Source organism: Mastomys coucha, unplaced genomic scaffold, assembly GCF_008632895.1.
Source record: "Mastomys coucha isolate ucsf_1 unplaced genomic scaffold, UCSF_Mcou_1 pScaffold9, whole genome shotgun sequence".
In the NCBI taxonomy this organism is placed as follows: domain Eukaryota; kingdom Metazoa; phylum Chordata; class Mammalia; order Rodentia; family Muridae; genus Mastomys; species Mastomys coucha.
The window spans coordinates 56,703,232-56,717,098 of NW_022196915.1; the positions used below are offsets into that span (position 1 = coordinate 56,703,232).

General features: G+C 40.9%; 1 protein-coding gene across 4 annotated transcripts in view; it reads right to left on the bottom strand.

Annotated features, from left to right (window-relative positions):
• Nucleotides 1–13,867, bottom strand: part of Ppp3cc (protein phosphatase 3 catalytic subunit gamma) — a 74,211-nt gene that overhangs the window by 8,389 nt on the left and 51,955 nt on the right. For 2 of the 4 annotated variants that reach the window (XM_031360967.1, XM_031360968.1), the window contains exons 9-11: nt 12,970–13,095; nt 11,837–11,905; nt 177–258 (exon numbers count right to left, since the gene is read on the bottom strand). In XM_031360967.1, coding sequence (XP_031216827.1) covers nt 177–258; nt 11,837–11,905; nt 12,970–13,095 — 277 coding nt within the window. Of the gene's footprint in view, nt 1–176; nt 259–1,017; nt 1,143–11,836; nt 11,906–12,969; nt 13,096–13,867 lie in introns of those variants that run through there. The other 2 variants (XM_031360971.1, XM_031360969.1) reach the window with 2 other exon arrangements.

Sequence of the window (13,867 nt, forward strand, 5' to 3'; positions counted from 1 at the left end):
CAAATGGATGTCTTCCAAATGCTGTCACTTTCACATGGAGTCTGGTTCAGCCTGCACTCAACTGGAAGACTTGTAGTTCCAGCACCAGACTGTAACCTTGAAAACATTGCTCTAAAGCTAACTTGTAACCTCCTTTCTAAATGCCTTCATCCCACAATGTAATGATGGAACCTTACCGAAGAACTGTAAAGACCCGGGCCATTTTCCCAATGGCTCGGACTTTATTCTTGATGACTTCTTTTCGAGCTGAAGTGACTCCTTAGAAAATACAAAGAACAAGTGGGTTAAAGTGATATGGTTAACAGGACAGATTTTTTTCAAGTGCAAGATGGAGTGCTTTTGTGTTTAAAGAGAAACTTAAAAAAAAAAAAGAAAGTCTTAATTAAAAAAAAAATAAAACAATTAACAATCCTGGGAAGTTGTAAGGAACAAGAAGGAAACAACAGGAGAGAATAAATGAAGGGGAAGAATGAATGAAGGGGTCACAGAAAAATACTGAGTCATCTATAGGGAGCAGGAGGTTTCGTGTTCTGAAACATGGTGAGGAACAAAACACAAAGACACAAACATAGCTCACAGCGATCGCTGCTACAAGCCAAGGTCTCCTTTGAGAATGCTACGCGCCACCTTTGGATGCGTGTGGGGTCTGCTCTGCCAAAGGCAGCAGCGGTCCTGGACTTAGGAAGGCCTCGCACTTTCTACAGTCTTCTTCCCCCATACCAGCTGTGTTTCTTCAAAATACTCCTAACAACCGTGCCACAAAGATTACAAGGATGGGTAAGGTATTTTAAAAAGTAACACTGAAAAGCTAATGTAAGACTTTATGGCCTTTTCTTAAAGATTTAGGAAACAGCCCAAACATGAAAGGCAAGATCCAGGCATATATACACTAGGCAACAGCATCCAAAAGTCAGACAAAGACACACAGGCTTTCCCTCCTCCCTCTCAGTTCTGCTAAATCAAACAACAGGTCCACAGAAAACAGCCACTCTTACTGAGAGGGAGGGTGGAAAGTCATGTGGAGCTGCCCAACTACCAATTCAAAACGACTAACCAATCAACAGTGGCACAGCAGACCAGGAAGAACTTAGCTGACAGCGCATTCCATTGGATACCTTTTGGACAGCTTGAAATGTAGTGATCTTCAGGGAGAAGAGACACCAAGAAATAAAGAGATGAAAACAGACACATGGGAGGATGATGGGAGTTTACATGGAAGAGAAAAAAAATCCAAGTGTGAAATGCATGGAGAGGAGCAGGCTGTTAACTGAGCAGCTCAGAGACTGCTTGCTCCATGAGACTAAATACAGACTCCATTTTTGTCCTTTCTTCCATTTCTTAACAGTTTACCCTTTTACATTAATTTCCATCTACTATTATCCACCCCGCCCCCAGCATGAAAATAGCACAAAGATACTGTTTATGGGACAGAACAGCTCACAGATCTCTCAGCAGGAGCACGGTGCTGCTGTTTGACTTGCTAGCATGCCTCACTTGTCAGTAGACATTTTCCTTCTCATAGGTTTAAAGTTTAAGCCTTCAGGACTTCAAGTTGTTTTCTGTGGCTTCTGTCTTGTAAAGGCTTTGCTTAGGGGTCTGATGGTCCTTGGTGTTTGCTCACGGTTAAGACCTGGAGGGAATCACAAACTTCCAGAGCTGGGAAAAGGCAACTGATGTCTCTGAGCATTGCATGCTGGTCCTCTGTTAGGGAAATGAGTTCTCCTTTGTCATCTACAGTCCAGAATGCCTTTATATTTAGAGATCAGCCTCCAGACTTAGAAGAGGGACAGGTATCCCATGGCAAGCAGAGTTTTAACAGTTTTTTCAAAAAGTCTCACCTATTTTACTTGCGTGAGCGCAGGGTCCTTGCCTGTGCCTGTTCTTCTACTCTCAGTTCTAGCAACTTGTACTGATATTCAGCATTCCCTGGCACTAAATAGGGCTTTAGTGTTCCCAAACCAACTAAGTGAGCACACCAATACATTTAAAAGTCATCTGTTACCTTGTTCCAGTCCTAGACAGACCTTAACGTTGGCTGTGTCTTTCTTACAGCATGAAAAGATCTTTGGGCTTTTTAAAAAATACTAACTTTTTAAATTACCATACAAATTAGCAGATTTTATCCTGGCATTTTCAGACCTGTTATTATGTATCTTCTAAATTGCCTCCCTCCCCACTGACTGCCATCAATGTATTTGTTTTCTCAGCTTCCAAAAGTTCAATCTCTTCCATTTGTAGACATGTAATTTTTACCTTTTTGCTATGAAGCATAATGAGTTTTCTGTATTTATACAAAGCGAACTAGTCACTACATGATTTGTTAAAAAGCACTGCCTGTAAAACTAGTTACCCAGGGCAACACCAATGTTGCCCACAAGCCATAGTGCCTCAGCACTGCAGCCTCCTGTCCAGAGGACATAACTCCTTTGCTTTTCACTAGGACTTTCTTCTTCCTGTCCTTTCAGTTTTATCATGGATGAATGCACCTAAGTTTTTTTTTGTTTTTGTTTTTGTTTTTTTAACAAGCTATATTTACTTATCCTCTCTTTGTGTGCACACTCAGCAAAGAAGTCAGAAGACAACTTACAGGAATTGTTTCTTTTCTTCCACCATGTGGGTCCCAGACATTGAATTAAGGTGCTCGGGCCTAGCAGTGGGTTCATCAACCCACTGAGCTATCTCAGCAGCCCAGGTTTTAGATTTTGGATTTCAAATAGTTGGACAATTGAGCACTGGGGTGGCATTATCTCAGTAACACACACTCTTATTTTCACCGTGGCCCATTTTCATCATCACATACTGTCCCACCAAAGCACTGTGCCACTATGTTGTTGTTTTGTTTTATTTTGGTTTTTGAGACAGTCTCTTTCCATAGCCCTGACTGTCCCAGAATTCACTAAGTAGATGAGGCTGGCCTCAAACTCACAGAGATGCGCCTGCTTCTGCCTCCCAAGTGTTTAAGGTATGTTGTGCCAGGTCAACTATGCAACAATTCATCATCTGTACAACAGTAGTCATTTGTGTTGCTTCTAACTTTTGGCTGTTGCATGTGAGGCTCTGTATGTATTTCTGTATATATCTGTCTTTGGTGCACATATGCACATTTCTGGTATGTTCCTAGGACATTAGAGTGCTCAGCTCTATAGCATGAGTATGTTTAACTCTGGATAACAGTTTAGCACTGTCTATTAGAGTGGGATCTATAAAATTCTACTTCTGTGTGTGAACACTCCATTATTACATGTGCAGGTAACACTGGAGATAGTTCATCTAAGTCTGGCTAACCTGATAACTATTATCCTATTATGATTTTAATTTGCATTTTCATGATTACTAATGTGGCTGAATATATTTTTATATTTTGTTAGCCATTTGGAAATTCTCTGAGGTGCCTATTCATGCCCCATCATCCTAATTGGAGTACTTCAGTCTTTTGTCATTGGGCTGTTTGTTGGTTGTACTGCAAATATTCTGTCCTTCTGGACAGCTTGCCACTTCACATGCTGAACAGTCTCTGAATAAGCAAAAGCTCTTACCTTTATTTTATTTTTAATATATGTGCACGAGTGTTTTACCTGCATATATGTAAGTACATTCAGTGCATATATGTGAGTACAGAGTTCAGAGAGGACTTCAGATAAGACCCCTGGAACCAGAGCAGCAGCCATGTGAATGCAAGAGCTGCACATGCTCTTAGCCACTGAGCCATCTCTCCAGTCCCAGCTCTTGCTTTCAATTTATCTAATTTATTAATAATTTTCTTGGTGGCTAGTGTTTTTTTGCATCCTGTTTAAAGGATTTTTTTTCCATTGTATAGTTATCAAATAATTCTGTATTATACATACTACAAAATCCATTGTTTTACATTTCAGTTTTTAAAAACTTGTGCTGTTTGTTTATTGAGACAGGGACTCTCTATGAAGCTCAAGTTAACCTTGAATTCACTACATAACCCACAGTGGCCTCAGCCTAGGGCTGGAGTAACAGGAATTCATCACTGCTTGGCTGTTATTTGCCTGTTTGTTGCTGTGAAGTAGTGATGCTAGAGAAGCAGCCCAGGACCTCAAGATGCTAGGCAAGTACTGCACTACAAAGCCACATCCTCAGCCTCCCATACCTTTCAGATCTGAATGAAATATAAAGCCACAAAAATAGGTATTTTGGATCCACAAAATAAATCCCACATGGATTTAGTTTTTTTCAAAAGTGGATGTCCACAAAGTACTTATTTAATGCCATTATTGGCTAGGTTTGGTGGCACATACCTTTAATCCCAGAGTTGGTAGATCTCTGTGAGTTAAAGGCTAGTCTGGTCTACATAGTGAGTTCCAGGATAGCCAGAGCTATATACTGATAAAATTCCACCTCTGATAAAAATCAAGTATCCATGTACATATAGCTTAATTCTGGTTTCTCCATTGTGTTTCAATGCTTAGCTACCCTTGAATTAATCATTTTAATCCCTGTAGCATTACCTTACATTTTAGCATCTATAGAGCAAGCCCTCCCTCCTATGGTGTTCTTTAGGTCTTTAGCCATTTCCCTATGAAGTTTAGAACCAATCAAGGCTAGGTAGTTATAGTGGCTCGTTTTATGTTGCCTTGATACAAGCTAGAGTTATCAGAGGTGTGATGGTCTGAATACACTTGGCCTAGGGAGTGGAACTTTTTAGGTGTGGCCGTGTTGGAGGAAGTGTGTCACTGTGGGCGTGGGCTTTAGACCCTCATCCTAGCTCCCTGGAAGTCAGTCTTGTCCTAGTTGTCTTCAGACCAAGAGGTAGAACGCTCAGCTCCTCCAGTGCCATGCCTGCCTAGACAGTACCATGCTTCCCACTATGATGATAATGGACTGAACCTCTGAGCCTGTAAGCCAGCCCCTATTAAATGTTGTCCTTTATAAGAGTTGCCATGGTCATGGTGTCTGTTCACAGCAATGAAACCCTAACTAGGACAAGAGAGGAGGGAGCCTCAATTGAGAAAATGTCTCCATAAGGTCAGTTTGTAGGCGATCCTGTGGGACATTCTCTAAATTAGTGACTGATGGGGCCCAGCCCATTGTGGGTGGTGGTATTCCTGGGTTGGTGGTCCTGGATTCTATAAGAAAGCAGGCTGAGCAAGTCATGAGGAGCAAGACAATAAGCAGCGCCCTTCTATGGCTTCTGTAGGTCTCTGCTCACTTGAGTCCCTGCCCTAACTTCCTTTGGTGAACTGTGATGTGGAAGAATAAGCTGAATAAACCCTTTCCTCCCCAAGTTTTTGGATCCTAGTGTTTCCTCACAGCAACAGAAACTCTAAGACAAGTTGGTACAAGGATAGGGAGGTACTGCTATGACAGACCTGACCATGCTGGTTTGGGGAGAACTGTGGAAGAACTGGCTCTTGAGGTTTCAGAGGGAAGCAAAGACTCTACTGGGCTTTTTATGTGATGAATCTATGATGTCTGGTCAGTTGGAGCTGAAGCATCAGCTGTGATTAATAAGAGACCAGAACCACTAAAGTAAAACCTTTGCCTTAACTGAGACAGTAGATGCTGGTTAGCTGGAGCTGAGAAGTTAGCAATGATTAAGAAGAGATGAGCATCACTGAGGTGAAATCTTCTAGGAAGCGTTTCCTGAGAGCTAGCACACCAAAGCTGTGTTCCAGAGGTAACCAAGGTTGCATCTCACGCTGGCAACTGAACTTGGCAAGTGTAAGAATCACTCAGGTGGTACTGGTTTTGAACACATGATTGGGTTGTGGAAACAGTTGAGGCGTGGCACTCGGTGAAGATGCAGCCTCAATGGCACTTGAAGACCCAGGATTGAAGGGGTCATGGAGAGGAGTTGAGGCTTGGCACCATGAAGAGAGCCTAGGAGGGGTTATTGATGAACATCTAGCCCAGTTGTAGGGGAAGAGCCCAGCGTATTGGAGATGCCAGTGCCATGTGATGAACACCACCAACAGCAGCAGTGGAGTGGAGCATGCTCAAGCTTAGAAGACAAACTCTGTGCTGCAGAGGACAGAGCCAGAGAAGTAAGCCAAGCTCTTTGGAGGATTCCAGAAGATCCTAAGTAAATTCCAGACGCCAGGCACTGAGTTATTTATATTGCTGGAGTTTGGTTTTGCTTAGTTCAGATTGTGACTGTGCCCTGGTTCTTCCTCTTGAAGTGAGAAGGCATTTAACATAATTTTGTTTTTTTTCCCCAGGAGTCCACAGGTGAAATAATTTGAACTTTTAAAAGATATTTTGGATTTTTTTTTAGAGATATTGGTTACTTCAAAGAGCCTGAAGTTTTACTGTATTATAAATTTGTAAGGGCTGTGGGACTTTTAAAGTTGTTTATGTTTTATATGGATATTAATATTAGTGTGTCAACTTGGGGATGTATGAGAAAGCAACGGTTCTAGCTGAAAAGCAATCTGTGTGCTAAGTTGACAAGAAGCCAGCTGCCCTGATTAGTTTTATGTCACCTGACAGGAGCTAGAATCACCAGAGAGGAGGAAGCCTCAACTGAGAAAATGTTCCATAAGATCAGGCTGTAGACAAGACTGTAGTGTTTTCTTAATTAGTGATCAGTGCAGGAGGGCCAAGCTACCCGAGAGTGGGGCCATCCCGGGCTGATGGTCCTGGGTTCTATAAGAAAGCAGGCTGAGGAAGCCTGGGGAGCAAGCAGTATGCAGTGAGCCTCTGGCTCCTACTGCCTGGTCCCTGACCTGCCTGAGCTCCTTTCCTGACTTCCTTTGGTGATGAACTATGAAGTGTAACATGCAACGACTAACCCTTTCCTCTCCAAGTTGCTTTGGTCATGGTGTTTCCTCACAGCAACAGTAGTCCTAAGCTAGGGGTGCTTTTCTTTGCCCCTGCACGTTGTCAAGATACCTGGTTTGTTTGGTTTTAATATGGTTAAATGTACCATATTCTCTTCTGTTTTATTTTTCTTCATCACATTTTTCCTATAACTTAAAAGTTATATAACAAACTATTTTCTTCCAGCTGAACCTAGAGATTGCACTATGAGTTTATTATGTACTGAAGTATAAGGCTAAAGGCTGGGGCTATAGCTCAGAACACTGGCTTATCATGTATGAGGAGGCACTGGGTTTGGTCAGAATTTACAGTCCCCTGTCCATTCTGAATGCACTCACCCCAGTATTGTTTTTCTATTCCACTATTACTCGCTCTTGCTTTGCTCATTCAAGTATGACAAGAATCTCTGTACACAGTCTGTGCATGTGCTCTCTAGTTCTCTTCATTCTTTCCTGTGTTTTTAAACTTCTTTCTAGGATTTTCCTTCTGCTTAAATACTGTCCTTTAGAATTTCATTTAGTATATATTTTCCTGCTAATTTTCTTAGTAAAAATTTTGAGGGCTGGGGAGGTATCTACAAATATTTATTTCACCTTTCTTGTTTACACATTTTGCTGCATCTAGGATTCTGGAGTACTGGGTATTAATCCTCATGCCTCGGTGTGTTACTCCACCCCCTGCTCTGCTATCTCCATGAAGAACCTGCTTTTCAGGGGCTCCTCTAGGGGCAACCCCCATTTGGACAGCTGCTTTCAGATCCAGCTTCTGTCTTGAGGACCTCACTACAAGAGGGAGAAGTTGTTCCCAGTGTCGTCCTGCTCTGCTGTGGGCTTCTTCAACTATAGCTCAGTGTCTTCTCAGTTCTAGAAATTGCTTTTTATGGGAACCTTTCAAAGACTACCTCTCTCCCACTTTCCCTGGTACTCCAGGCACACATGTGCTGGGCTATGCAGCATGTGTTCTGAGTCTCTGGGCTGACTTTGCACTCCCTTCTCAACATGTTTCAGCTAGTTTTGCTCTGACCTACCTTCCTGGTCACTTAGTCCATGTCTCACTGTATCAAAGTTGCTAATTTGTCATCTTATTTTTCAATGCTATAATTTCACTTCTGATGCTTTATCAAATATGCTACATTCCGTCTTTTATTTCACAATTCTCTGCCAACATTTTTAACCTGGTCTTTTAATTTCTTAAACAAATTAAGCCAGGGATGGTGGTATATACCTTTAATCCCTGGGCTCAGAAGGCTGAGGCAGATGGATTTCTATGATGTTTCAAGGCAGCCTGGTCTACATAGTAAGTTCCAGGCCAAACAATCTACCATAAAACCCAAAACAAACAAACAAACAAACAAAAAACCAAATTAAGGGTTTTGCTTTGGTTTGCTTTGCTTTAAGTTTAACTTAACAAAGCCACTGTCTGTGGGGTATGGAGGGTCTGTATTTAATTTCTGCTGCTTCAGAAATTTCTTAGTTGTTTGTGACAGTCTCATGTATTTTGGGAATGCCCACAACTTCTATATTCCATACACACACAGTCAGCTGCCTCTGCCTCCTAAGTGTTGTAATTAAAGGTGTATGACACCATGCTTGGCTGGAACTTTTTAAAATCTTATTTCCATTGTTGTTATTGCACTCATGCATGTGTACATGCATGTGTGCATGCCTGAGTATATGTAATGGGGAGGATCATGCCACAATGTGAACACAGTGGGTAGAGACTAATAATAACTCTATGGAGTTGGTGCTCTTCTTCCGTGTTTCTGTGAGTTCTGAAGTCAAAGACAGGATGTGTGAGGCCTGTGCAGCAAGTCCCTTTACCCACTGAGCCATCCTGCCGGCCCTCTTCTGGGAACCCTTTCTCTTCCTCATTCTGCTGTTAGCTCCCCACGTGCCTGCTTATGTTTGCTTGTCAGCTATGCACTGTATTTGACAGGCTGCTTATTGAGATCTTGTATGCTGTTATTTCACAGAGATCTTTTTACCAGGGACTACTTCATGCCAAAGGCTGAGATGATGAAGAAAGCCAGTATGTCTCCTTGCTCACCCTTGCTCTTGCAGATTCACCCTCTAAGGTCCCAAAGAGCAGAAACTTACAGTCATGTATACCCTCCTTGGAAGTCCTAAGCCTATTTTTTTAAGCTTAGTATACAAGGTTAAAAATTACTCAACCCAGAGCTGGAGAGATGGCTCAATGGTTAAGAGCACTGACTGCTCATCCAAAGGTCCTGAGTTCAATTCCCAGCAACCACATGGTGGCCCACAACCATCTGTAATGGGATCCGATGCCCTCTTCTGGTGTGTCTGAAGATAGCTATAGTGTGTTCATATACATAAAATAAATAAATCTTTAAAAAAAATTACTGGGCGCTGGAGAGATGGCTCAGCAGTTAAGAGCACTGACTGCTCTTCCGAAGGTCCTGAGTTCAAATCCCAGCAACCACATGGTGGCTCACAACTACCCGTCGTAATGAGATCTGACGCCCTCTTCTGGTGCATCTGAAGATAGCTACAGTGTACTTATGTATAATAATAAATAAATAATAAATAATAAACAAAAAAACCCAAACAAACAAAAATTACTCAACCCTTTTTATCACTCCTCTGAAATTCATGAATGATCTCAAGACATGGTCTCACTAACTCATCTGTCTGTATTTCTGACCTTTTCAATTCTTACCTTGTAATTCTTTACTAGTTTGTCTGCTTTCATATGGATTTAAAACTATTTATAAAACTTCTGGGGTTTTTTGTTGTTGTTGGTGGTGGTGGTGGTGGTGGTGGTGTTTTTTAAGGCAGGGTTTTTCTCTGTGTTGTCCTGGAACTCTGTAGACTAGGCTAGCCTCAGACTTAAGAGATCCACCTACTTATGCCTCCCCAGGGCTGGGATTAAGCATGTGCATTGCCACCCACCAACTTCAAAAAGCATTTTGTCCAGCTTTTCTAGTTGTCTTAACAGGCAGGGCTGAAGTAGAAATCCTTAGAACGTATTACTTTTTAAAAACCCAAAATTTCACACAATGGATGTGTTTAGTGGGTAGGGGTGCTTGCCAAAAAGCTAGACTGAGTCAGAGCCCTACAGCCCACCTGGTGAACAGAAAGAACCAAGTGTACACTGTGCAGCCTGTGTGTGCAGGTCACAGACTACGTGTGAGAACTAGTTTTCTTCTGCCACATGAGACCTGGGGATGGGGCTCAGGTCATCAGCCCCATCAGCAAGGGCCTCCATCAGCTGAGCTATCTCCCAAGCTCAACAAGTTTTTCTTACCACAGATCATAGTTTACAACCATTTCAACTTCTATTTAGATTTGCATATAAACTTTATTAAATCCATTTTTTATATATTTTACTTTCCCTAAGTTCTTTTTAAAGTTCCTCTCAGATTTCCTCAAAAGGACTGATCCCATTCAACAATCTCCTATCCAGAAGAGGAACTCACAAGCTATACTCCATCTGCTTACAACCTTCCAGTAGAATCTAATAATAAATATGTTTGGGAATCCCCTCTAGACTCCCAGTGGGAGCTATGTGTCCTCCACCATGCAACACTTTATACAATAGCTAAGTGAACTACATAGGCCTGCAAAGAATATGAACTGGAGGTCTGTGGTCATGTGACACCATATTCCAAAAGCTCCTGTACCCTCAGACAAGTTAGAGCCTACCTTTCAGATCAAACCACTCACAACACACTAGAAGCACTCAGCTACAAATTAGTTTAAAACTTAATTCTTCTAAAGGAAGCAAACTAATTCATAGTGATAGAAGTCAGAAAAAAAAAGCACTTAGCTACATATATAACCATTCGTACTATACTAAGACACAACACAAAGATCTCTTACATATCAAACAGGAAGCAAAACATGCATATTATCCAGTTGAAAAACTAGTAATATATGAATTTACATTCACAAAACATAAAATAATATGGCCAATAGACATAAGAAAAATATAATTATTAGTCATCATAAAAGTACAAATTAAAATTTTAGACTAGGGCTACAGCTCAGTGGTAATCACTTGTCTAGCTTACACAATGTCTGGGTTCTAGCTGCAGCACTCTGTGTGTGTGTGTGTGTGTGTGTGTGTGTGTAAACTGCAACAAGAAAATAAACAGTACTAGAAAAAGCATTGTGAACTATGCAGCACACACAGAGATACAGAGTAACATAGTCTTTAAAAGGCTATCTGTATCAGATTAAGCTTTAAATACTGATGCAGTTTCTAGGCATTTAACCTATAAAAATAAACAAGTAAATGTTATTCTCAGAGTTCCTAATACTGCATTACTTTCTTCCATAGCATGCATCAGTAGCTACATTATATTTATTTCTTGTCTTCCTTATAGTACAATGCAAGTTTACTAAGAGGAAAGGCATAAACAATATTTGGCACACATCCAGCATATAACAAAGACTGGCTGTTGATAAGCGGGCATTGATTTATCCATGCAAATTCGAAATTGTTAGCAGGTTTTTGTTTGGTTTTCAAGACAGGGCTTCTCTTTGTAGCTCTGCAACTTACTCTGTAGACCAGGGATAGCTTTGAATTCACAGAGATCCACCTGCCTCTGCCTCCTGAATGCTGGGATTAAAGGTGTGTGACTCCACTGTCTGGTGACAAATTATAGCGGTTTTAAAAGCTAAAGTTGTGGGGGAAAATATAATATCCAGCAGCATCTATAATATTTGTTAGCACAGCGATTGATGAATGTGGACAACTATGTAATTATGAAAAACTAGATTACAATGGAAAACAAGAAATAGATATGAAGACATGATAGCATGTTACCTCATTTTTGTAAATGACAAAAATGAGAAGAAAAAATATCTATGTAAAGATAAAGACAATTTACACATAGGAATTAATGGCAGACATTTGAGATAGCAGAACAATAGTCACTGTTTTCTTCCTATTTATGGTTTCCTAGAGTTATCAAACTTTTTTTCCTTAGAATAAATATAACTCTTTTCTAGTAAGACAAAAAACACTCAAAATAAATGAAATCCCAATCAGAAGCCATCAGTTTCTATTTGAGTAAGAAGTTTACCTTCTTCATCGGCTAAGGACATTTCATCATCCGAGCATATGTTGAGAATATTGACCAGCATCTCTGTCACTGTGGCAAATAACAGTGTGTACACAGTTAATAGGACATCTCTTGGTGTGCATAAATTGAAATACATTATGTAAATAGAGACAGAAATAGTTTATCACATTATAATTAGCTATGAAAATAGAACCAAGGGTAGACCATAAGGTTCAGAGAGAACTTTTGTCCATACTTGTCCTGGTTAGATAAGAATCTGTGGAGTCTATCACAGAACTATTTGAATTTATTAGATAGCTGTTCAGAACCTTTGGCTCAGATATGCATGAAAAAATTTATTTCCACTTTACAAAGAAATCACAACAGGCCTGCATCCAACAGGCTTGTTTTATGTCTGTACTGCTCGCTTGTGGATCTGTTTTGTTTGTGCAGCTCAGTTGTGTAACTGTGTTTTATGTTTGTACTGCTTACTTGTACAGTTGTGCACATAAAACTCTAAGACAAATTCAGTCTAAATTCCATTAGCACTGATGATTCAGAGAAGAAAGAGGATAGTGGCCACATTAAGATCTTGATCACAGAAGACAGTTGTTTTAAATTGATATTTCAGATAAAGAAAAACCATAATAGACTAACTAACATTTATGAACAGGTGTTCCTGTGTAAACCTGGTGACCTGAGCTCAATCCCTGAAGCTCAGGTAAAGGTGAGAGAGCCAACTATACAAAGTTGTCCTCTGCCCTCTCCACAAACATGCCACACGGTACGTGAGCCTGCCCCCAATACTGCCCACATAAACATCGTGCACACACACAAGAAAGTCAAGTTTTCTTATATGTAAACATTTTAAAAATCTTTGTAGAGAGCCAGGCAGTGGTGGCGCATGCCTTTAATCCCAACACCTGGGAGGCAGAGGCAGGCGGATTTCTGAGTTCGAGGCCAGCCTGGTCTACAGAGTGAGTTCCAGGACTGCCAGGGCTACACAGAGAAACCCTGTTTCCAAAAATCGAAAAAAAAAAAAATCTTTGTAGAGAACAAACAAAATTGTCACACATTTCTGACAAACTCCAGGAATACAAAGGTGTCTCATTAGGAGAGAGCTGGTGCTCAGGTGCACACAGGGATTCCCTTACCTTTTTCTCCAACAAAAGGCAAAGACCACGTGAAAACATCCATGAAGTTTGGGAGCCAGTAGGGGTGTGGAGAACAGTTGAACTGCCTGATGTTCATGACATTGTTTTCATATTTCAACACTGCAGCTAAAAAGTAAGAAGACAGACATGTTGGCACAGAGAACCACAATATAGCAGCTTCGTGCTTTGTCCCTGTGAACAGACTAAAATGACTTTTCTTTCTTTCTTTTTTTTAAAGATTCATTTATTTATTTTATGTAAATGAGTACACACTGTAGCTGTACAGATAGTTGTGAGCCTTCATCTGGTTATTAGGAATTGACTTTTAGGGCCTCTGCTCCCTCCAGTTGACCCTGCTTGCTCACTTGCTCAGTCCGAGCTCGCTCTGGTCCAAAGATCTGTTCATTACTATAAATAAGTACACTGTAGCTGTCTCCAGACGCACCAGAAGAGGGCGTCAGATCTCATTATGGGTGGTTGTGAGCCACCATGTGGTTGCTAGGATTTGAACTAAGGACCTTTGGAAGAGCAGTCGGTGCTCTTACCCGCTGAGCCATCTCACCAGCCCCTACAATGACTTTTCAATGACTTATTTTCCATTTGTAAATTCAGGACAGCCTGACAAGTTTAAAGAACTTTACAGGGTTCATTCTCTTGGGGATTAATTATCAAAGGGAACAAAGTCACTTGTTGAGTTCACATCATCAAAACACAGAGGACCCTGCTTTGAGACACCAAGGGTTTGCTGTGCACTAACTACTGAAGAAATGTCAGATTCATCAGAGAAAAACTCCTTGTAATTTCCATTTACTGGCTAAACAGTTACAATCACAACTTCTTCTTCTTCTTCTTCTTCTTCTTCTTCTTCTTCTTCTTCTTCTTCTTCTTCTTCTTCTTC